The following is a 24,292-nucleotide window of genomic DNA, read 5'->3' as shown; positions in this document are numbered from 1 at the left end:
GTTTGATTGTGTCGCTCTGTAAGACCATTGCTCCACGGGCTGTATGCTGCTGTTGTCTTTATTTCTATATTGAAGTTTTCTGCCATGTCTCTAACCTCATCATTATTAAATTCTCCCCCATTGTCACTAAACAGTTTCTGAGGTGGACCATGGACACTTATCCAGACATGGACAAAGTGTTTCACTATTTCAGATGACTTCTTTGTGGTCAGTATGCTGCCTGCACTAAATCTTGTGAACTGATCAATAATGTGGAGATACCACACACCTGGTTCAAGTTCATGTAGATTTACTGCAACAGTTTCATTGTACTGAGAAGCTAGTGGTAGACCAACAGCAGGCTTTGGTTTGGTCTTACTGTATCTTTGACACGTTCCACATTCACTCACAATTTTCTCCAGAATGACACTACATTCTGCATCTTTATTTCCTGAGCTAGTAAGAAGTCTCTGCAATCTGTCAGCAGAAGCATGACCAAATTGTCTGTGAAGCTTCATTAGGATTTTGTGTTTTTCTGCTAAGCTCATTTTGTCTGATATTGTCAGAATTTCCTCAGCACACTGACTTTGTACATCCGCATTCTTTTGTTCCTCAAGAGTGACATCTTCAACAGCAACCAAGACACAGTCATCACTTTGAATGTTTTTTTTTTCATTGTCCATAATGTTTACACAGTAATGACCAGAGCTTGTAAAGTCAAGTTTTACAGGTTTACTGAACATTACCGCACTGTCATTTTCCATATCTAGCACTGTCCCTGCTCTTTTCATGGATGCCTTGCTTAAGAGTAATGGAATGCTCGCTGGTACAACTTCAGTTTCAATATGACACCTAGTTTGTCCAATCTTTGCAGGAATTTTCAATTTTCTGTTGGAATAGACCACTTTTCCATCACCAAACTTAAAAGGTCTGTGACTGTGAGTTTCTGTCTTCCTCATGTCTTTTATCTCATTTTGGCTTAGTTCAGTGATGTAGTTATTTATCCATTCCTGTCCACACACAGTTCGTGTGCATGCAGTGTCTATTATTGCTGAGCCAAAACACTCAGTCATGAATATTTCTGCTTCAGTGGGCGAATCTTTTGTATACAGAGTAATGTTGCATTCCTCTATATCATCTGCTTTACAATCTTCAGTCAGTTTGACTTGCTCACCTCGGTGTGGACAGTCTTTGGCCCAGTGGAATGTGCTTTGACAAACAGCACATTTTGATCTGCGTCCATACCTGTCCAGAGGGTTAGTGCCAGGCAGTGGTGTCTTTTGCTGAACATTTTGGGACCATGGCTTGCTCCTTTGTCGTCTATGTTCTGTTACATATGCTGTTTCCTGATTAATTCCCACTGTAGAAGCAGGCTTTGCTCCGAAAATCCTCTTCAGTGCTGACTTCATTGACGCAAAATCCAAATCTGTACATGCTGTCAGCGCTAACTGTCGATCTTTCACTTCCAAGCACGCAGTGTCCAGCAGTTTGAATGCCAATACTGCATCGGGAAGCTCCATCTTATATTTACGCATCCGTGAGTATCGCTGTTCAAAATCAATTATATAGTCTGTCATGGAAACACTGCTATCTCTCACAATCCGATCAAAGCTCGAGTAAGCCTCGTAAACTTGGTCCTTTTCTTCTTTAAGAAACAAGTCATCGAGTTTCGTAAGTAAAGTGTCCATGCCAGTGTCCTTATTCAGATCGTCTACCGGTATTTCCATCGCCGTTTCTCTCGCTCTTCCCGAAAGCGCCAAAGCCACAGCAAGCGCCTGCTTTTTTTTCTCGAGGTCTGTAACTCTAGTCCAAATCGCGACTTCATTCTTCCAACTTTCATAGGGTTTTCCTTCATCAAAGGTCGGGGGTACTCTGTAGTTGCTAACCATCCTCTGCTACCAATGTTACTCGAAATAAAACACTTTTGAATCAATCAATGTTCTCCATTTATTCCTCTTTACTCCACTCCGTCACAACGCACGTTCAACAACTACCCCACAGCCCGGAACTTCATAATAAGAGTCCCTTTTTAGTTTCAATAAACTGGCATGTGAAATACTAAACAGTTTTCAGCATAGAGGTATAATGTGCGTTAACACATTTTATAATGTCTTAAACTTAACAAGTCAGACAGACACACACACACACAGTCAGACACACACACACACACACACACACAGACAGTCAGTCAGACACACACACACACAGTCAGACACACACACACACACACACACACACACAGTCAGACACACACACACACACACACACACACACACTGAAAGGTTTCTGAAGATGTTTGAGCATATTGTTCAGTGAGAGCATCTTACATGAATCTCACCTCGTCAAAGTGTCTCAGGTAGTAAGACACAATATACGACATCAGACTCTTACTGTTGTCCTGAAAACCACAGCAGAAAAACACACGGATTAAAGGATTCGTTCACTTCCAGAATAACATTTCCTGATCATTTAATCATCCCTCATGTCATCCAAGATGTCCATGTCTTTCTTTCTTCAGAAAAAATGAGGGTAAAGTTTTTGAGGATAACATTCCAGGATTTTTTTTTTTCGGGTTTCAATGCAGCTTCAAAGGGCTTTACACGATCCCAGCAGAGGAATACGGGTCTCCCTCTAGCCAAACGATTGGTCAAAATCCTGGAGTGTTTTCCTCAAAAACTTAACCTTCATTTCTACTAAAGAAAGAAAGACATAAGTAAAATATTGGGAAATTGTTATTCTGGAAGTGAACTAATCCTTTAAATCAACCAGTTAAGAAGTGTGTTTGTGTCTAAACTCTGTGTGTGTGTGTGTGTGTGTGTGTGTCTTACGCTGCTCTTGACATCCTTGAGTTTGGGCAGAATGTCCAGCGTGAAGCCATCCGCCTGTCCTCTGGTGCGATTCCCTCCGTTCATGAAGTTCCCAAAAGCCAAAACTAAACCGAGAACCTGCTGCACCCCAGAGCCGCTCTGAAGAGTCTGGAGAGAGAAGACCAGAAACCGGACTGCATGTGTGTGTTATGTGTGTGTGTTACCCCTCATCTGACTCTATTCAGTGAACAAGGAAAGTTGCCTGACTGATTCGATGATTCCTGTGTTTGATTCGCACTGGATTCATCAGTTTGGTTCAGAATTGCAGAGCATGTTGTGATCTATGCTTATGAATGCAATCATACCTTGCAGACTCTCTGCAAAATCTGGAGTTTGCGCTGAACAGAGGAAATGCATTCAGTGAAGGTCGACTGAAAGAGAATACAGAAGACTCGTCCGGAGAAATCAGGGATCTGGGAGAGCTGATGGAGAAACCTGTGAGGATTGAAAAGCATATCTCTGGTTAATAAAAGCTACCAGGTGGAAGTTATTAACTGACTGTTTCTGTGTAAGAGTGTGTGTTCTGATCCTCACTGTTCAGGTTTGTCCAGAGTTTTGCTTCCCCCTTTGTCTTTTGAGGATTTGATCTGTTTCTCGATTTTCTCCAGCTCGTCATGCTGGGCTCTCTGAAACCACAAAGCATTTCAACACAATCAAACTATAACTTCACAACGCAAAAACACTGATGCTTCTGGACAATGAGCTTAAGATGGCTGTGCCACACAAGTCAGAATACAGATCAGATTCATTCTGAAGGTCAAAATGTTGTTGTCAGTCACTGTAGTCACTGTAGTCTTTGACATGTCGGCCTCGGCCAATGAAAGCTGCCATGACTTCCAGACCTTCAGTCTAGAGACTAGAGTTACTGTTTTTCACACAAATACGCACCCTGGCGTTCTTTGAGCTCAGCCTCATTATTATTTGGGTTTGTTTGGAAGCAGAATAAAGTGTAATCAAAGTCATTAGAGAAACCAAAGTCCAATAAAAGCCAAAGCGTCTCATGAGTTTCCTTTTCACTGAGCTAAAGAACAGAAGAAACAGAGTTTGGAGCCGCAAATTATGGAAAATGTGGTGTTTTGAAAGTACAACAAACAACCAGACGTTACCAACAAACAGACGGATGGAGAGACAGACGGATGGACAGATGGAGAGACAGACAGAAGGACAGATGGACGGATGGAGAGACAGAGATATGGACAAACAGATGGATGGAGAGAGACAGATGGACAGATGGACGGAGAGACAGACGGATGGACAGATGGACGGAGAGGCAGACGGAAGGACAGATGGACGGATGGAGAGACAGACAGATGGACAGATGGACGGAGAGACAGACGGATGGACAGATGGACGGATGGAGAGACAGACAGATGGACGGATGGAGAGAGACAGATGGACACAGATGGACGGATGGAGAGACAGACAGATGAACGGATGGAGAGACAGAAAGATGGACAGATGGACGGATGGAGAGACAGACAGATGGACGGAGACACAGACGGAAGGACAGATGGACGGATGGAGAGACAGACAGATGGACGGATGGAGAGACAGAAAGATGGACAGATGGACGGATGGAGAGACAGACAGATGAACGGATGGAGAGACAGAAAGATGGACAGATGGACGGATGGAGAGACAGACGGATGGACAGATGGACGGATGGAGAGACAGACGGATGGACAGATGGACGGATGGAGAGACAGACGGATGGACGGATGGAGAGACAGACGGATGAACAGAAGGAAGGATGGACAGATGGAGAGACAGACAGATGGACAGATGGACAGATGGACGGATGGAGAGACAGACGGATGGACAGATGGACGGATGGAGAGACAGACGGATGGACAGATGGACGGATGGAGAGACAGACAGATGGATGGATGGAGAGACAGACGGATGGACAGATGGACGGATGGAGAGACAGACAGATGGACGGAGACACAGACGGAAGGACAGATGGACGGATGGAGAGACAGACAGATGGACGGATGGAGAGACAGACGGATGGACGGAGAGACAGACGGAAGGACAGATGGACAGATGGACGGATGGAGAGACAGACGGATGAACAGAAGGACGGATGGACAGATGGATGGAGGACAGAAAGACATTCACTACTGCAACAACAGCACCTCATCAAAAGATAATTATGTGAAGTAATGTTAATATCTATTAACTGTTGTGAATGAATCAGTCAATATCCAAAAAATAATGAGGCCTACTATATTTCTTTACGCAGTGTTGAATTGAAATATTTCTTTCTAAAGCCACTTTTTGTAGTCAATGCTTTTCTCATTGATCATAACAATAACGTTTCACATCAACAATGAACAGCACATCATCTTTGAATAGTTTTCCCGTCTCTAGGTGTGTGAGAGAATCAGACCTGGACGAACAGAGACTGAGTTTCAGAACAAATACCTTCATAAACACAGCCGCCGAGATCAAACGCAGCGAGACGCACAGCTGAGGACATCAGGAAGGTGATCAAAGACAGAAAACATCTCTCTCGCTCTCAGACGCAGAGAGAAATGAGGCTAAGACAAACACGTTCACATTCAGGAGAGTGTGTGTACGGCTCAGGCGTGAATATAAACTCTGGAAAAGTCTGGGGCTCCATTAAGCGTCATCAGGAGATCCATCACAGCACATATACACACACAGCACTTCAAACGCGGTGATTAGACGCTCTGCATCCCATTTACTGCCTTCTTAAGTGTAAATATAGTTAATATGAAGCAGCTTTCAGCGCTCGGCCTTCAAACACAAACTCAAAGGCAGATATGAAAAGACAATATACAGATACGACACGAGCGGCAGGACTGACATCTGCACACGGGCCAGACTGGAAACTCACTCATAAAAGCAGAGAAAAACACATTAGAGCCATCATTAGGTGCATTACTGCAGTCTGACTGTATGTTTTTCTTTGTTTGTTATTTGAACAGGTCTGGATTCCATAATTACGGCGTGAGCCAGACGAAAACATCTTAATGTTTCTGCCTCCGCCGACTAACAGACTCTCAGATCTCAGAAGAATGAATCTGAAACAAATTTTAGGACGGTTCAAAGTCCTCTAACGATTTGGCACATGATGCTTCAAAAAATGATTTTTATGCAAAAGCATCTCGCATCCTCAAACAAAAGATGTTTTCTGCTGCTTTAATCAAAGCACATGACCGAACGTTCTGCTCAAACAGGGCTATTTTATACACACACACACACACACACACACACACACATTCCTGCAGTGATGTGCTTCCTGAACTGGTTTTTTCGACATGAATATATTTCAGGAGTGTGCATGGGAAGATTTCCATCTTTTCTCTCTCTTAGACTGTGATTAGACGACAGTTCTGACCTGATCAATACAGCTGTGTGTTTTCTGGTATTAAAGGAAAATCTAAATGTTCTTGATTGTTACTGAGAGGTTACTATAACATACCACAAAACTGTGTAAAAACTGGACCTTATTTGGGGCAGAAACTCTGCAAAGTTTCTAAACTAAAATCAGACTGTGATGGGCCATATGGACTACATGACTCTGGATTGCTTTTATTTTCCTCAGTATATTTGAAGGTTTGTGCATTACATGTTTGGCATGATCTGAGGATTCGTTCACGCCTGAGGCCCTAAAAATGTAACGAGCAAGTTTAGTTTTTAAGAGATTTGTTCTAAATATGAGCAAGAGAGAATCTTGGAAAGAAAGCAAGAATCTTCAAAAAGCAAAGCAGCAGAAGAACAGAGAGAAGGATCTGCTTACGTTCTCGTAGAGCGCCTGTAACGTCTCCAGATCAACCACAGTGTTATCCAGATTCAGGATCGCTGCACACACACACACACACACACACACACACACCAATAGAGACGCACATTAGACAGAAATCAGCAGCTGAATCAGCATCATATCCAAAAATGAACACACAAATATCACTAAAGCAGCACATTTGCCCATATCACATCAATCTCTCCTTTCAGAACATCAAACAACTGCATTACTCCATGAAACACATTCCTTTTACATTTGAAAAGGTGAAGTTAAATATTTATCATACTTATTAGTCCCTTTAGATTTCAATGATTAAAATAATTGATTATAATATATATTTAATATTCATAAATATTCATAATAAAGACAAATTAATAAATATATGCAAAAACAAAAAGTAACAGGGCTGAGTCTTCAGAAAATGTAAAGCTTTAAACATTTTACAAATGGCAACAGGGTTGACCATTTCAGCATGCCCTCTCAAATAAAATAAAAAATTATAATTAAAAAAAAGTTTCTTTATTTAATTTTTTTATATTTCCTTGTTTGTTTTTAAATGCATCAAAAAAAGTAAAATGTGGGGCAAAACTTTATTTTATTAATGAGGACTTGATGAATGGTGAAAAATGTCTATGACAAGAGGTCGAGAAAAAAATGTAACTGAAAATTTCAAACTGAGAAGAAAAAAGAGAAAAAGCATGACAGCCTTCAAACACAGCTCTTAAACACGACGCATACGTCTGTGTGATTTTAACAGCTCTGAGTGTGTGTTAGGAAGTGATGACATCACACGTCTGCGTTTGATTTGAGCATCATGACATCATACGACAGTCGAGGCCTGAACTCCTCTCTCTCTCTCTCACACACACACACACACACACACACACACACACGAGAGCATGCAAACGCATAAACACACCGATTAGATAGAAATGAAGTCTTGCTGGCAGAATCAAATAAGCTGGCACTCCACAAATATTTGTGAGACGAGAGACACCAGCTTGTCCCATCCCTACAAAACTCTCATATTACCCTCAATATCATTACAAGTTCACACTGACATATCATTTCACAACTGAAGAGTTCATTTGAAAAAACAGATAACTCAGTTTTTAACAATTTTCAAAAAACATGTTTTATTGTGCATTCAAATTAATCTCAGTTACTTTGATAAGGTTATAAATAACAAAAAAAAAATACAACTAAAACAACTAAAACATGATAACATTATTAAAAAACATTATTTGTGAAAATCTCTTAAATTACAGACATTCGTCTGAATCTTCTGTGAATCCGATTAATTAATAAAAAAATTAAATTAATAAATAAAAATAGAATAAAACATAAAAATAAGTCAATAGGTTTTTAAAAGTTTATAAAAGTCCTAAAATCTTACAATAAAAGAGTTTTAATGACATGAGGCCAGATTTACAGGTGGTTTTAAATATTGTAAGTGTGTGGCGTGCAGCAGGAATGATTCCTCAAAGCATCACTGACAGAAGAGATCAGTAAAAGCATGTGATGTGAATGTGTGAGTTTGTTCATCTGATAAGTGATGGATCTGACCTGCAGTGTATCAGAGCATCAGGAAACCCTCGCTGCCGCCCACAGAACACAGAAGAACACAGAAGAACACAGAAGAACACGTCAATGCCCGGACGCCCTGCATTCAACACCAGAACCAAACGCCAGTGTGGAAAGAAAACAGGAAGCAGCTCGCCAGAACAAAACCCCCAGCTGCACACATCCAGCTCCACCCGCCGCTGACCGCAGACACCGTGATGACCAACATCTAACTCACGCTACAGAGCAGATACACCGCGTCTAGCAGACCTACAAAAGTGCCTCATTAACCTCTTAATTAGCCTTTTTCACAAACATCTACACAGAAATACCATTTGACTTGTTTGTCACTCTTATGTCACTCCGACCGCTGACTCGTGAGATAATACGCTCAACATAACGCCGGATGATTTCTATCCTCATCTCTGACATCCCTTTATATAGAGTCTGTGATCTCCGGAACATTTGAGTGGATCTCAGTGTACCTCGAATCACCACATCATGATAAATTACTTAAAACTGACAACATCTATGACCAGTACATTGAAAAAAATTCCAGTTGTATATAATTCCAGTCGAGTTAAAGCATATTAATCCAGTATTTCCCAGGGAATATAACTCCAACAACAGGAACAGAATACAGACCGTGCTGAATGTCCTTCATGTCGAGATGTAAACTGGACATCAGGATCCCCACGGCCTGAGAACGCTTGGTGTTCAGCAGCTTCACCACCTACGACACACACACACACACACACACAGATATAGATATATAATGGATACATATAAAATACAACCTGACCTCAAGTCTCTTACTGCTTTTCTGCAAAACAAATATAAATCAGGTTAATTAAAGTCACCGTCCTCAAACCCTGGAGGCTTCATGATTAAAAGATGAATTGCTTTCAGATCACGTGATGTCATGATACTCATATGATTGTAATATGAGCATTAGTTCGTGTCAGACGAGTGCGAGTCCGTCATCAGATCATTACAGCATCTGTGTGCGTAATTACAACTATTTGCTCGTTACGTCTTGATTTGAAAAGGAAAGTGTTTCTGGCCAGAAGAACAAAAGCCAATTCATTCAGCTGATCTTTATCCACCGTGAGGACAATGAGCTGCGAGGTGATGGAAACCCACAAACACATCAGACACAGCGTCTCAGAGGAACCAGAGCACAATACAGATCTGGATCCAGCTGATCTGAAACAGGAAGCTGCAGGAGAAATCTTTGTTTTAATTAGACCAAACAAACCAGCTGTAAAAGACGCTCGGTGCTTGTTTTCTGCTGTTGATGACCTTGTTAAAAACTATGCATTGAGTCGAATGTTTTCAGCATCTCTTCCAGATCAAAGCGGAGCTGAATGTGTGACGAGGGCTAAACAGAAGCAGCCGCTGATGATGATGATGATGTTCTGTTCCCTTCAGTGAGACAAATCACCTCCAGACGCCTCAGACATGACCAGAGCAGGTCTGCAGGATTACCATTTCAAACATCAGATCAGAAGAGCCCAGATGTCTTAAATACATGAGACACGGCCTCAGACGCATAAAACATGTCTCCATCAGCCTTCAGACGAGACGCCAAACACCTCAGAACACGATCCGTCCCAGAATGCACCACAACTCGCACCATGGCCACATCTGCTCAGCCGCTTAGGAAAAATCCCTGTGTTATGTAAATGGAGGAGTCGTAAATATGCAAATAGGGAGCGGAACGAGCATTAGTGTGGTTAACCTCAGGTCTGTTCACTCGCGGTCTGAGCGTCATGTGACTTCAGACTCATGGGGGGGGGGGGGGTCTCATATGAAGAAGATTAAAACATGTTAAAATTCCCCCGAACAGTAAGAGTATCTGATCAACTACACAACTCATATTACACTACAAACACTTACAAGTTGCATATACCTTTTCCAAAAAAAAAAAATTCTGTATTGCATAAAGTGCTATAGAAATAAATAGGTGACAAATAAAAAAAGAAAAGCTGAAATCTGTTTATATTGATCTGCTCAACAGGAATCCATCCAGTGGCACTGAGCTCCTACAGTTGAGGAACCTCCCACATACAGACGTCTGACACAGATCTGATAAACCCACGAGCGTTTGGAGCACTTTGCCATATTTATGCGCCTCGGTTCTGCTCTTTACGCTCATATTTCCATTCGGAGCTGGAATCTGGTGCACGGCGGTGCCAAGCGCTTGGCCATTTACTCTGAGAGGAGCCTCGGTTTGTACACAAACGTCAGGACTCAGTCATGGAAACGTCTCGATGCATTCACACGCTCGTAAACTCATCCCGAGCCACAGACATAACAGCGCACATCTCTGCTCACCTGCTTGGTCTTTGACCGGCTGATCGTGTCCGAAAGGGGCTTCTTCTTCTCTTTCACTGCAGTTTTGGAGAAGAGTTCAACAAACTCCTCAAAATCCACGGGTGGCTCTTCGATCTTCTCCCACACGAGAGCATGAGATTCCCTGGAGGGAAATACAGACTTTAGAGCAGAAAAACACCTGCTTTATGAACAACTCCTCAGAGAGAGAAAAAAAAAACATGGCAATCTTTTTACATGAGAAAGAAAGAGAGGAAACAAAAAAAACAAAGAAACAATCAAAAAAAAACTGAACAAAAATATCTAACTCTCTCATTAACAAAATTATATTCATTAAACTCATTGCTGAATTAAATAAAAATAAATAAAATTAAATTATTGTTAATTTATTAAGCATTCATTAATTTATTATTATTTGTTATAAATAAAAAACATTTTAATAAAAAAAATGCTGAAATCAATTTACAGTAATTAATATTGACCGTTTAAGTCATGCTATAGTGGGTGGTGTTGCTAGGTCACTGCATTTGGTTGCTAGGGTGCTCTAGGTATTTTCTTTCTGTCTAGAATGTAAAATGTGTTGTGGTCTGTAGATGTGACTCAGGTTTTCATCTGTTTACGGTTCAGCAGCTGAAACTGGTGCATCTGATCACTCAGATCACTAACTATGAGCTCTAGTGAGCGATGATGATTATTGCCTTATTAACTTTGGTATTCTGGTAATTAGTAAGAGTGGAACGAATCACAACAGCAGCAGAACAAACTGAATAAATGATGTAGAATAATGGTACTTTTTGGTGTGCAGCTGTATCCGGGTCCAGTACAGCGGTTTCATGGGTCTCGGCGGCTCCACCAAGCTTTTGTGAGGCGGTTTCTCCTGCAGTGCTCCTAATGTGTACAGACCCAGCGGGAGCGGAGGAGGCAGAGAACCCAGACCGAAGGCCAGAGGAGGACCAGGAGCCAAGGGTGGAGGACCCGGAGGAGGAGGTGCTGATCCTGCAGTTGAGAGAGGAAGCGGAATTCCTGGTAAAGGAGGTGGAAGAGGAGGCGCATCCATTCCTGGTAAAGGAGGTGGAGGAGGAGGCGCATCCATTCCTGGTAAAGGAGGTGGAGGAGGAGGCGCACCCATTCCTGGTAAAGGAGGTGGAGGAGGAGGCGCATCCATTCCTGGTAAAGGAGGTGGAGGAGGAGGCGCATCCATTCCTGGTAAAGGAGGTGGAGGAGGAGGCGCATCCATTCCTGGTAAAGGAGGTGGAGGAGGAGGCGCATCCATTCCTGGTAAAGGAGGTGGAGGAGGAGGCGCACCCATTCCTGGTAAAGGAGGTGGAGGAGGAGGCGCATCCATTCCTGGTAAAGGAGGTGGAGGTGGAGGCGCAACAATTCCTGGTAAAGGAGGTGGAGGAGGAGGCGCATCCATTCCTGGTAAAGGAGGTGGAGGAGGAGGCGCACCCATTCCTGGTAAAGGAGGTGGAGGAGGAGGCGCACCCATTCCTGGTAAAGGAGGCGCAGGAGGAGGCGCATCCATTCCTGGTAAAGGAGGCGCAGGAGGAGGCGCATCCATTCCTGGTAAAGGAGGAGGAAATGAACTGCCTGGAAGAGTAGGTGGTGCTGAAAGAGTGCTCATTCCTGGAAGCGGAGGTGGAGTAGGAGGTGAACACATCCCGGATAGAGGAGGAGGTGGTGGTGGTGGTGGAGGCACTGAAATGCCTGGCAGATGCTGGCACATGCACACAAACACTTGAGAAGCATTCTCAGTTCCTGATGGCAGTGAGGAGTCACTCCTCCCCGGTGCCTGCGCCTCCACAGGAGGCAGTTTAAACCTAAAGCTCTCGTCCATAGGAGACGTCTGCACTGACTTGGCCTCCAGGGGCAGCAGCGCAGTGATTTCTGTCTGCAGGTCCACATGGCAGACGTCTGGGAGGAGACGCTCCTCTCCTCCACACTCCTGGTCTTGTGTCTGCACCTCCCGCTCCAGCAGAGGCTGCTGTTTCTCCAGCTCCGCGATCTTACAGCGCAGGTCTTCGATCGTCTGCTCCAGCTGCTCGATCACGCAGACGTGCTCCTGCTTCAGATGCACAGTCTTTATCACCGACTCCTCCTGCAGAGACAGAGACAGGCGTGATGAAAAGCAGACGAATGCCGCAGACAGTAAGAGACATAAATCTGAGTTTTTTCATCCACTGGATTCCGCGAAGTCACTCGCGTTCGTGTCATGCGGTTAAACGTGTTTCCTGTAGGAAGAAACAATGCTGAAGCATGGACATAACTGATGAGGAGCAGCTGCTTTCAGACTCAAAACACAACAATAGATGCCTACAGTCCTCTGAATTCAACAGACTCCAGGAGAGACACCCCACAGGACCTAATAGAGAGCATCATACATGAATGTTTAATGAGAAACACTGTGAGAGAATGCATGGAGAGAGAGCATCACCCTGCTCGTTTCTTAGTGGCTCTGACAGAAGTTTTCAATCAGTATGGACGATGCTAGGCTAATTTAGCAGGAATGCTTATACAAATATATTAATGCAGTTTTCATAAATATAAAATGTGTAATTTTATTGCATATAAAAGTAAAATATTGACATTATTATATAAAATAAATAGTTATTCATAAGCATTAAAGAATAAAGGTTTTAATATTTATATATACAATTAATTGTTACTTAATTGTGAATAGTCAATTGCTAATTGTGTATAAAATGCTTAATATATTATAGTAATCAGGAATATTTAAACATCACTTATTTATATAAACCTATTAAGGCAATTATTAATCAATAATTATATGCATACAATTATCATTAATAATGTTATAATAATTTTTATTATATTTTATAAAGGTTCATTTAAAAAAATCAAAGCACCGTCAATCATATAATATTATGTAATTTAATAGATTTAATATTATATATATAATGTAAATACATTTATATGATTAATTATTTATAATCATTATTCATAAATATTAATATATATAATATTGTATAATGTAAATGTTAATTTATACAATTATTCATATTTAGTCATTGTTAACTGTATATAGAGTTTTTTTTTGAAAAAATATAAATGTAACATTTATATTAATACAATTATAAAATTAAATTATATTTTATATAATTATAAGCGGTCAGCCTGTGGCTCTGATAAGGCACTACTGAAGCACAGGTTTCTTTAATAGCGGCCTTCGGCTCGTCTGAATTGTCGGATCTACTTTTTGGTAGCCCTTTTCCTGAAGACGTCTGAGCATGTGACTCTTGAGGCACTCCAGCTTCTGTGAAGCTCTCCCAAGTGTTTGAATCGGCTTTGTGTGACCGTATTCTCAAGCTTGCGGTCATCCCTGCTGCTTGTGCACCTTTACCTACCCACTTTCTTCCAGTCAACTTTGCATGTAATATGCTTTGATACAGCACTCTATGAACAGCCGTTCTTTCAGTAATGACCTGAGACTTACCCTCTTTTGGAGGGTGTCAATGATCGTCTTTTAGACCATTGCCAAGTCAGCAGTATTTCCCATTATTGTGGTTTCACAAAACAAGACATACCTTTCAACTTATACTGTATGGAGATACTGGATTTTTGACTTTCATGTGCTGTAAGCTGTAATCATCAAAATTAAAACAACAAAAAAATAGATACATGTAATGAATCTACAATATATGAAAGTTTAACTTTTTGAAATGTTACAAAAAAACATTCACGATATTCAGATTTTTTAAGATACACTTGAGTGTGTGTTTACATACACAAACATATACATACTCACACACGTATATACACACACTCACACACACGCATATATACACACACTTTAAAAAATATAAATACTGCATTTACATAATGATACTATATTATGCATATAATATATAATATACTGAATATAATATAATACACTGTTGAAGTATTATTGGAACAGAAGGTCCACTAGCTTCCTATGCTCTTGTAGTAAAGGTCTGATGGACTGAAGTGTGCAGTGATGCTGCCCTCTGCTGCTAGTGCACACTACAGCACACTTCTCCTGAAGCACAGATGTTTACTTCCTGTTTCTGAAATCAAACTAACCATTAAACATTAGTCCAGCAGCAAGGCATCGAAACAAACACAACCAGCCCAGTAACCTGCGTGAGTCAATATGGATACTCAGACGAACCCATCGAGTAATGAATGAATCATGAAACGCATCCATCCATCAGCGCTGAGAGAAACACTGAAGACCACAATACTTCATTCAGATTAATCAGAAGCACTTAAATATTATAAAGCACCGTGGTATTACCATGTTTCTCAGACAGGTTTAAAATATCACAATACAGATGTGATGAGGATGTATTTTAAAAAAAAACCCCAAAGGGTCTTAGAGAGATGAATGAGACTCACCTCAATTTGCTGGATTTCTTCTTCCTGATGTTTTTTAAGGTCTGAAACGACGGCCTGATGCTCTGAAACACACACACACACATACACACACACACACACACACACTGTAAAATCTACAGGAAATACTAGTCTGGGAATATGAACGAAGCTTCAGAACAATCATCGAGGACGATGGGCTGAAAAACCTGATGTAATTATGAGAATGTGATCAGTGCTGATTGATGGAGGGAATAAAGGGCTTTAATGTTTCTGTAGTGAAGCTCAGCCAGTGACGCAGGTGAAATGAGGTGAAGCCCCTGAAGACAGGTGTGTGATCGAGATACTCACCCTCCTGCTCCTCGACCGCTGCAAAAAAAAAAAATAATCTCATTTAGAAATTCAGATCCCAGTGACTTTCCAGACTCTACAAATGCAGTAATCCTGTTTCTGAAGATGCAGCGAATGTGAAAGATGGAGCTTGATTAACATCAGCTGAATGCTAAAGAGAAACTGAACATATGAACCCAAGATCGTCTCTATAACACATAAATCTGAGAACTAACAGAGAGCAGGATGAGCTTTCGGAACGAACAGAGACCTGAAGTCCTGAAACAAACACATCTTAAGAGTCAAGACTCAATATTATACCAGCAATTTCATTGATTTGGGGGGTTATATATGAGATTTTGTCTATAAAAAAACAAACAATTGCATTGCATAAAAAAAAAATGAAAAAAAGTTATATTTCTAACAATAACTTGTTGAATGCTTGAGTTTGATGAATGCAGACAGAAATGCACTTTTTGTAAAAAAACAAAAAAACAAAACATATATATATATATATAATAGTTTGCGTTTATTTAGTGGTGTGCTGCAGAAATCACTCAAACTGTGTCACACCTTTACAACAAGCTGTTAACAGAGGAGAAGATGAAGAGGACACTGAATAATTAACTCTGTGTTCATACCGTCCTCTGTGTGTTTGGGCTGGGGCCGGTCCTGGGCTCCGGGTCTGTTCTGGGGCCACAGGTTCTTCAGGTGTCCCTCCAGAGACGGAGGAGGCTGACTGACCGCTGCCCATGTGTACAGCTGACCGGTCTGCAGACACAGGAGGAACGAAACACAGCATCAGATCTGCAGCAGCGACACAGATCACTAACAAATCACATTATCAAACCTCTGAGAATCACATCACTGAATTCAACTTAAACTTGACTCTTTACTATTGTCCTTCTGCATTATTACTGACTGACACAATATTTTCCTATTGTAATACTCTAAAACTGCTCTGACACAATCTGTGTTGTTTAAAGAGTGCTTTATAAATAAAGGTGACTTGACTTGAATCGCAGTGCTGTTATCATTAAATAAAACCACTGAAAAACATGTTTTCAGCAAATAGTTTGTAGCTAATGCAACATTTCTAGTTGAAGTACTAACATTATTCAATTTTAAATGAAATACAATTAAATGAAAGTAATAAACAAAGTGTATTAAAACTAATAAAACTGACAAAACAACAACTGAAATGTAAACATATACGATAAATAAATAACTAGTCAATTAACTGTGACTCAGATGCATGCAGTTACAGACATCCATCGTCTGCTGATGCTGCGGATGCTTTATGACACAAACACCTCTCGCTCAACCCGGCAGCACACAGAGAGAGAGACTGATGACATCACTCCCCAATGAAGACACACCCTAAAGCGGTCAAAAGTGCCCGAGCCAATCAGAGAGCCCGAATTTACAGAGCCAGGACTGTAAATAATTGACACACACTGCAGCAAACACACACCCTAAAATAAACACCGGTCAGCGACTGCTGAAGAGATTCATCAGTGATCACAAGCTTTCCATATGGTTTGGAAGAGTGATGATGTTGGAGGATAAAAGAGTCCATGTGAAATCTTGTGTATGTAAAATCACTAAACCTCAAAATCAAGCTGTGGTTCTGGAGTTATCTGATGAGCTGTGGCCACCAGCAAACAAATCTCTGCCAGCTTATTCATACGTTATATGGGTTTATAGCGACGAAAACAGGTGAAAGATATCAACATTCATTTCCTCTCTGCATCCCAGCAGTGTCCAGCAGCAGATGGCGCTCTGACTCTTATGAACCAGCCTAGTCTTGATAAGAGCCAATCACAGTGGAGCAGCAGATCACATGATGCCAACCTCAGCCAGTAAGAACAAGGACAACAATACCCCATGTGTGTCCTTTCATTATAGTGTGTTTAAGAACTACATGCTAAACTTCAGTATTACAGTGCTGGTCAAAATGATCAGAACACTAGTGTTTCCAGCAGATAAAACTGGTTTGAAGTCAGTTATTTCTATCTTTCGCACAATGAATGTTTGGAAATGTAGAGTGATATTTGCTACTGACATAATATAGACATAACGGACCAGTTTTAGCTGCTGGAAATACTAGTGTTTTAATAATTTTACATAAGAAGCCACAAAATGTAGGACTAAACCATGCTGCTGCACTGATCGGACTCAAATTGGTCTTTTAAGAACAGAAGGGTTAGTGAAGTGAACCAGGACTCACGTCAAACTCGGGCGCGATCGGTCCGCTGCTGTCGGGGTCTCTGAAGCAGCCGCTGAAGGGCAGCAGGAGGCCCAAGGCCAGGATCCTGGAGCACACCTTCTCCACCTCCTCCGGCTCTCCAGAGTCCTGCTGCTGGGAGAAGCGCTCCAACAGAGTCCGGCCTGCACACACAGCCCTCACGCTCACTACTGCGCACACCGTCCTCACACTCACTACTGCGCACACCGTCCTCACACTCACTACCGCGCACACCGTCCTCACACCCACTACCGCGCACACAGCCCTCACACTCACTACCGCGCACACGGCCCTCACACTCACTACCGCGCACACCACCCTCACACTCACTACCGCACACACGGCCCTCACACTCAATACCGCGCACACGGCCCTCACACTCACTACCGCGCACACCGTCCTCACACCCACTACAGCGCACACCGTCCTCACACTCACTACCGCGCACACCGTCCTCACACTCACTACCGCGCACACCGTCCTCACACCCACTACCGCGCACACCGTCCTCACACCCACTACCGCGCACACAGCCCTCACACTCACTACCGCGCACACGGCCCTCACACTCACTACCGCGCACACCACCCTCACACTCACTACCGCACACACGGCCCTCACACTCACTACCGCGCACACGGCCCTCACACTCACTACCGCGCACACCGTCCTCACACCCACTACAGCGCACACCGTCCTCACACTCACTACCGCGCACACCGTCCTCACACTCACTACCGCGCACACCGTCCTCACACCCACTACCGCGCACACAGCCCTCACACTCACTACCGCGCACACCGTCCTCACACTCACTACCGCGCACACCGTCCTCACACTCACTACCGCGCACACGGCCCTCACACTCACTACCGCGCACACCGTCCTCACACCCACTACAGCGCACACCGTCCTCACACTCACTACCGCGCACACCGTCCTCACACTCACTACCGCGCACACCGTCCTCACACCCACTACCGCGCACACAGCCCTCACACTCACTACCGCGCACACCGTCCTCACACTCACTACCGCGCACACAGCCCTCACACTCACTACCGCGCACACGACCCTCACACTCACTACCGCGCACACCACCCTCACACTCACTACTGCACACACGGCCCTCACACTCACTACCGCGCACACGGCCCTCACACTCACTACCGCGCACACCGTCCTCACACCCACTACAGCGCACACCGTCCTCACACTCACTACCGTGCACACCGCCCTCACACTCACTACAGCGCACACCGTCCTCGCACTCACTACCGCGCACACCGTCCTCACACTCACTACTGTGCACACAGCCCTCACACTCACTACCGCGCACACCGTCCTCACACTCACTACCGTGCACACCGCCCTCACACTCACTACAGCGCACACCGTCCTCGCACTCACTACCGCGCACACCGTCCTCACACTCACTACCGTGCACACAGCCCTCATACTCACTACCGCGCACACCGTCCTCACACTCACTACCGCGCACACGGTCCTCACACTCACTACAGCGCACACCGTCCTCACACTCACTACCGCGCACACAGCCCTCACACTCACTACTGCACACACGGCCCTCACACTCACTACCGCGCACACGGCCCTCACACTCACTACCGCGCACACCGTCCTCACACCCACTACAGCGCACACCGTCCTCACACTCACTACCATGCACACCGCCCTCACACTCACTACAGCACACACCGTCCTCGCACTCACTACCGCGCACACCGTCCTCACACTCACTACTGTGCACACAGCCCTCACACTCACTACTGCGCACACGGTCCTCACACTCACTACCGTGCACACCGTCCTCGCACTCACTACCGCGCACACCGTCCTCACACTCACTACTGTGCACACAGCCCTCACACTCACTACCGCGCACACAGCCCTCACACTCACTACCACGCACACGGTCCTCACACTCACTACAGCGCACACCGTCCTCACACTCACTACCGTGCACACCGCCCTCACACTCACTACAGCACACACCGTCCTCGCACTCACTACCGCGCACACCGTCCTCACACTCACTACTGTGCACACAGCCCTCACACTCACTACCGCGCACACAGCCCTCACACTCACTACCACGCACACGGTCCTCACACTCACTACAGCGCACACCGTCCTTACACTCACTACCGTGCACACCGCCCTCACACTCACTACAGCGCACACCGTCCTCGCACTCACTACCGCGCACACCGTCCTCACACTCACTACTGTGCACACAGCCCTCACACTCACTACCGCGCACACCGTCCTCACACTCACTACCGCGCACACGGTCCTCACACTCACTACAGCGCACACCGTCCTCACACTCACTACCGCGCACACAGCCCTCACACTCACTACCGCGCACACCGTCCTCACACACACTACCGCGCACACCGTCCTCACACTCAATACCTCGCACACGGCCCTCACACTCACTACCGCGCACACCGCCCTCACACTCACTGCCGCGCACACCGTCCTCACACTCACTACCGCGCACACCGTCCTCACACTCACTACCGCGCACACCGCCCTCACACTCACTACAGCGCAGATCGCCCTCACACTCACTACCGCACACACCGTCCTCACACTCACTGCCGCGCACACAGCCCTCACACTCACTCTAAAACTCTAATAGTCTCTGAGCCTGTCTATTATCAGTTGAATATGTCGAGGCTGAAAGTATTAATGAGTGTGTGTGATACTGTGATACACTGTGTGTGTGTGGGGGGGGGCTGTTTTCTGCTGATTTATGAATGAGTCACTTCTGCAGTGCTTCCGCTGGAGCTTTATCTCCTCACTGTCTCAACATCCACATTAAACTCACAGAGAACACAGAAGTCATTAGTCTCTATAACACTTTCCTGTCAGCGCAACATTTGATTAAGATCCTGAGTCCTGACCCTTCACCTCACTGTAATATTAGCAGACGGGCTGCTCTGAGATCAGTTCCTACAGTCACACACATTCACCAGCCTGATTATCAACAGCTCATTAACTTCATTAGCATATCAATAAGACCAAAGATGAGCCACACGCTGGCAGAGAGCCAATGAGAAACAAAATGAAGTGCATCATGGGAGATGTAGTTCTGCCCATTAAACAATCAATCAACACATCTGTTCAGATGAATGTTATAAAAGTGATAACATCGTTGTTAGTTTGTAATAATTTGATCAGACAGACGCTGGATGTCAGCATGAGGAAACGCATCTAAAACACAGCGATTACACAACTAATATCTGCCAGTTCTTATGCAGAACAGAATCAGTTCCTTAAAAACCACTGGAACTAAACGATTCATGAGTCTCGTCTCGATCTACAGCAACAGAAATTAGTGATTCTCTTGAGCGGATTCTTTTTAATGAAGCAAACAGAAGGTTGGTTTGTGAGTAATTCTGTCAGATACAAAAGAAAAAAAAAAGCTTTGGTTGGGGGATTTAAACTTTTAAAGGACTGGAAATCTGGAAACTACAGTGCATGTTTAATTCAGTGAGTGGCATAATAAATAAACATTACTTTGTGTATTAATAGTGAAGTAATAGAGATACTATTATATTTTTATTATTATATTTTCAGTATTCACTTTAATTTTAGTTCAAGGTGGTTTGTTCGGAGGACAATATCTGTCTGAGATACAACTATTTGAAAATCTGGAATCTGAGGGAGCAAAAAAATCTAAATATTGAGAAAATCATCTTTAAAGTTGTTCAAATGAAGCTCTTAGCAATGTATATTACTAATCAAACATTAAGTTTTGATATATTTACAGTAGTAAGTTTACTTAATATCGTCATGGAACATGATCTTTACTTAATATCCTAATGATTTTTGGCATAAAAGAAAATTGATAATTTTTTTTTTTTTTGCCTATTGCTTCAAATATACCCCAGAGACTCAAGACTGGTCTTATGTTTCCTTCAGTTTTAGTTTGTGGTTTAAACTGAATGGAAATGAGGAGTGATGCCTTGGCTGCATGTGTAATGACATTCACAGCAGTTGAGATGCAGTGCAGAGCTGACCTGTGAACACCGGCTGGAAGCTGCATGTGGAGCTGTGATTGGTCCGGAGCTCCTCAGTCCAGTCTGCGGAGCGGCTGATGGAGCGGCGGGTGGAGCTGGTGGTGCTGATGGAGCGCTGGCGCTGGACACAACTCCTCTCTGCCCTCTCCGGTCCGCGGCGGGTGGACAGTGGGCTGTTGGACGGCGAGGGGGAGGGCGAGCTCAGCTGGCGTGTGGTGGTCTTGATGTAGGACGTGCTGATGGACGGATAGGGCTTGACCGCAGACTTCAGCAGCCGTGTGGCCAGAGGACTCTCCGGAGCGAAGGAAACGCTGCTCTTGCGCCTCTGGACGAGCTCCTCGATGACGGTGACACACTCCAGCGAGCCTGTGGACCTGCTCCATCACCGCAGAAAACATAATCATGATTATTTAAGTTAGTACTCATGAGTATGAGTGGGCTATATGAACAAAACTTTAAATGAGTGATTTATTTAAAGATATACACTGCTGGTCAAAAGTTAGGGATCAGAACAATTTTTTTTTATTTTTACAGGTGTCTCTTCTGCTCATCAAGGCTTCAATTATTTAATTAAAAAAACAGGAACATTTTTTAATAATCTGAATATTTATTCTAATGTAAATCAGCAGTTTTCTGTGTGAATCTCTGTTAAAGTGTAATGTATTTCTGTGATGCTCCGCTGTATTTCCAGCATCATTCCTCCAGTCTTCAGTGTCACATGATCTTCAGAAATCACTCTGATATTATTATCAGTGCTGCTTAAGATTGTTTTGGAACATGTGATACTTTTTTTCTGGATAGTTTGATGAATAAAAAGTTAAACAGAAGAACATTTATTTAAAACAGAAATCTTTTCTAACAAAATACACTAACGTTTAAAAGTTTGGGGTCAGTAAATTTTTGTTCATTCTATCTTTGAAAGAAATTAAAACTTTTATTCAGCAAGCTTATGTTAAGTGTTAAGAAGTGATAGCAGAGATTTACAAGATTAGAAAGATTTATATTTTGAATAAATGCTGTTCTTTTTAACATTTCATTCATCAAAGAATCCTGCAAAAAGTATCACAATTTCCCTGATAATTCTAATAATAAATCATCGTATTATTCTGATTTCTGAAGATCATGCAACACTGAAGATGGAGGAATGATGCTGAAAATACACTTTACCACAGATTCACACAGAATGCGTCATTAAAGAGTTAAGAGCAGAACTCAGCTTTGGTCCTCAGACACTTGGACAGCTGTACCTGAGGTCAGACGGAGGAGATGGCTCTTCTTCTTCCAGGTGTGTGTCTGTAGGAGCCACAGCTGGAGACACAGGGCCCTCGGACTCCTCTGTGACCGTCTCCACAGCTCCCGGAGACTCCTCTGAGATCCCGTTCACAATCCCGTTTGTTTCCTCTCTGGGAATGGCTTGTAGCTCGGTGAGCGGCTCTGAGTCGGGGGTGTGTCCGGTTTGATCACGGTGCCAGGGGATCTGGACGGAGCCGAGCATCACGCCCTGCTTCAGACGGATGGCCTGCTGGATGTCAGCCAGTAAATCCTCCTGCTCTGCGGCCGAGGGGAGGCTGTACATGTCCGTGTCGGATCCGGAGCTCGTCACCTTCTTCTTCTTCTTCTCCTCCTCCTCCTCCTGGGGGCGAGGATGCTCGGGCTCGGTGTCCGAATGTCCCAGCTCATCCCCGGAGAGATCAGGCGTCTTATTACACAGTGACGGAGCGCTGTCCAGCTCATCCAGCGATGCATCCTCCTCTCTGGATCCGCTCAGGAAGCTTTTAGTCTTGCTCTGGCTCTTGCGTTTGCGTATGTGAGGGAACACTGAGGATCTGTCGGATCTGTTTTTCTTCTTCCCTTTCTTTGTGCCGTTGTGAGCCGTGTTCTCGTGCGCTGCACCGTCGGAGCGCCTCGGCTTCCCGTCCTGATTGCCCATGATGAGGAGCGGCTCTCTCACGGCATCACGGCGGGTCTGCGTCTGCGCATCCGCCTCTCGACTCTCTCTCGGAGCTCTACACATGGAAGAATACATAACTACTATGACTAGGCAAGAAACTTTGCCTCTTTTTTCAGCTTTACACACAAATCCAAGAATTGCACACAACATGCAAAAAAACTAAAATCTCTTGTGAAATGAAGCACTGTTCAAAAAATCACAAACACATCTCAAAAGCAAACATTTGCAAACATCTTTGCCATAATATTAATTCTGTTAGATGTGTGTGTGTTCATAGAGAATTGAGTTGTGTTCTGCAAAAAGTGTTTTATGAAATTGAAACCTGAGTCAAAGTCTGCTGATCAGTGTGTGGTTTTGTAGATCTGGTGTGTGTTTCTGTTTGAGAGAAACTGTGTGACGAGGAAAGACTGTGTGTGTAAGCAGATGAAAAACAAAACTGTAATGCACTTTTACACAGAGAAAAGTCAAATATGATCTAAGCTTGTTTAAATAACCCCAATAAATGTGTGGTATAACATTAAAAAAATCTTAAAATAAAATATAAAATAAAAAATTGAAAGACTAGGAAGGCGTTTGTTTTCATACATATAAAATAAGTCACTTTTGTATACAAAAATAAATAAATGTCAACATGTATAATGTTATTATTTTCTATTTTTTACATTTAAACAACATTTTCTATAATCATTTTATGCCATGCAAAACTCCAATGTCTAGTGTCTTTCTTTTTCAATCTATTTTATTGTATTTCTGTATGTGTGTGTGTGTGTGTGAATACTTTTACAATAATATCAGTAAAATAAAATAATAATAATAATAATAATAGCACTGGATAAATGC

At 43.4% G+C, this 24,292-nt stretch overlaps 1 protein-coding gene across 2 annotated transcripts; it reads right to left on the bottom strand.

Moving 5' to 3' along the window:
- Positions 1–1,607: 1,607 nt before the first annotated feature.
- LOC127943516 (formin-2-like) lies at positions 1,608–23,456 on the bottom strand. 2 transcript variants are annotated; one of them, XM_052539927.1, is made up of 14 exons: positions 22,749–23,456; positions 21,502–21,875; positions 17,432–17,592; positions 15,843–15,972; positions 15,223–15,240; positions 14,896–14,957; positions 11,310–12,616; positions 10,522–10,663; positions 8,830–8,917; positions 6,616–6,677; positions 3,381–3,472; positions 3,152–3,281; positions 2,808–2,954; positions 2,186–2,377 (listed from the first exon to the last, which is right to left on the bottom strand). In XM_052539927.1, the coding sequence occupies exons 1-14, from the start codon at positions 23,429–23,431 to the stop codon at positions 2,303–2,305; spliced, it is 3,471 nt and encodes a 1,156-aa protein (XP_052395887.1). In that variant the 5' UTR covers positions 23,432–23,456; the 3' UTR covers positions 2,186–2,302. The 2 variants fall into 2 exon arrangements, with proteins under 2 accessions (XP_052395886.1, XP_052395887.1); XM_052539926.1 differs by lacking the exons at positions 21,502–21,875; positions 22,749–23,456 and having other exon boundaries at positions 1,608–2,377; positions 17,432–19,046.
- Between the last annotated feature and the right edge of the window lie 836 nt (positions 23,457–24,292).

Source organism: Carassius gibelio, chromosome A3 (genome assembly GCF_023724105.1).
Source record: "Carassius gibelio isolate Cgi1373 ecotype wild population from Czech Republic chromosome A3, carGib1.2-hapl.c, whole genome shotgun sequence".
NCBI classification, from domain to species: Eukaryota; Metazoa; Chordata; class Actinopteri; order Cypriniformes; family Cyprinidae; genus Carassius; species Carassius gibelio.
Note: the sequence above shows the minus strand (reverse complement) of the source record. Positions and strands in the feature narration are given on the sequence as shown.

Coding starts and splice junctions, on each gene's coding strand:
- LOC127943516 (XM_052539926.1), bottom strand. CDS start 18,907: ATGAGGGCTGTGTGCACGGTAGTGAGTGTGAGGACGGTGTGCGCGGTA. Junction 8,918..10,521: donor GCCGGTCAAAGACCAAGCAG/GTGAGCAGAGAT, acceptor TGTGTGTCGTAG/GTGGTGAAGCTGCTGAACAC. Junction 3,282..3,380: donor ACTCTGGACAAACCTGAACA/GTGAGGATCAGA, acceptor CAATCCTCACAG/GTTTCTCCATCAGCTCTCCC.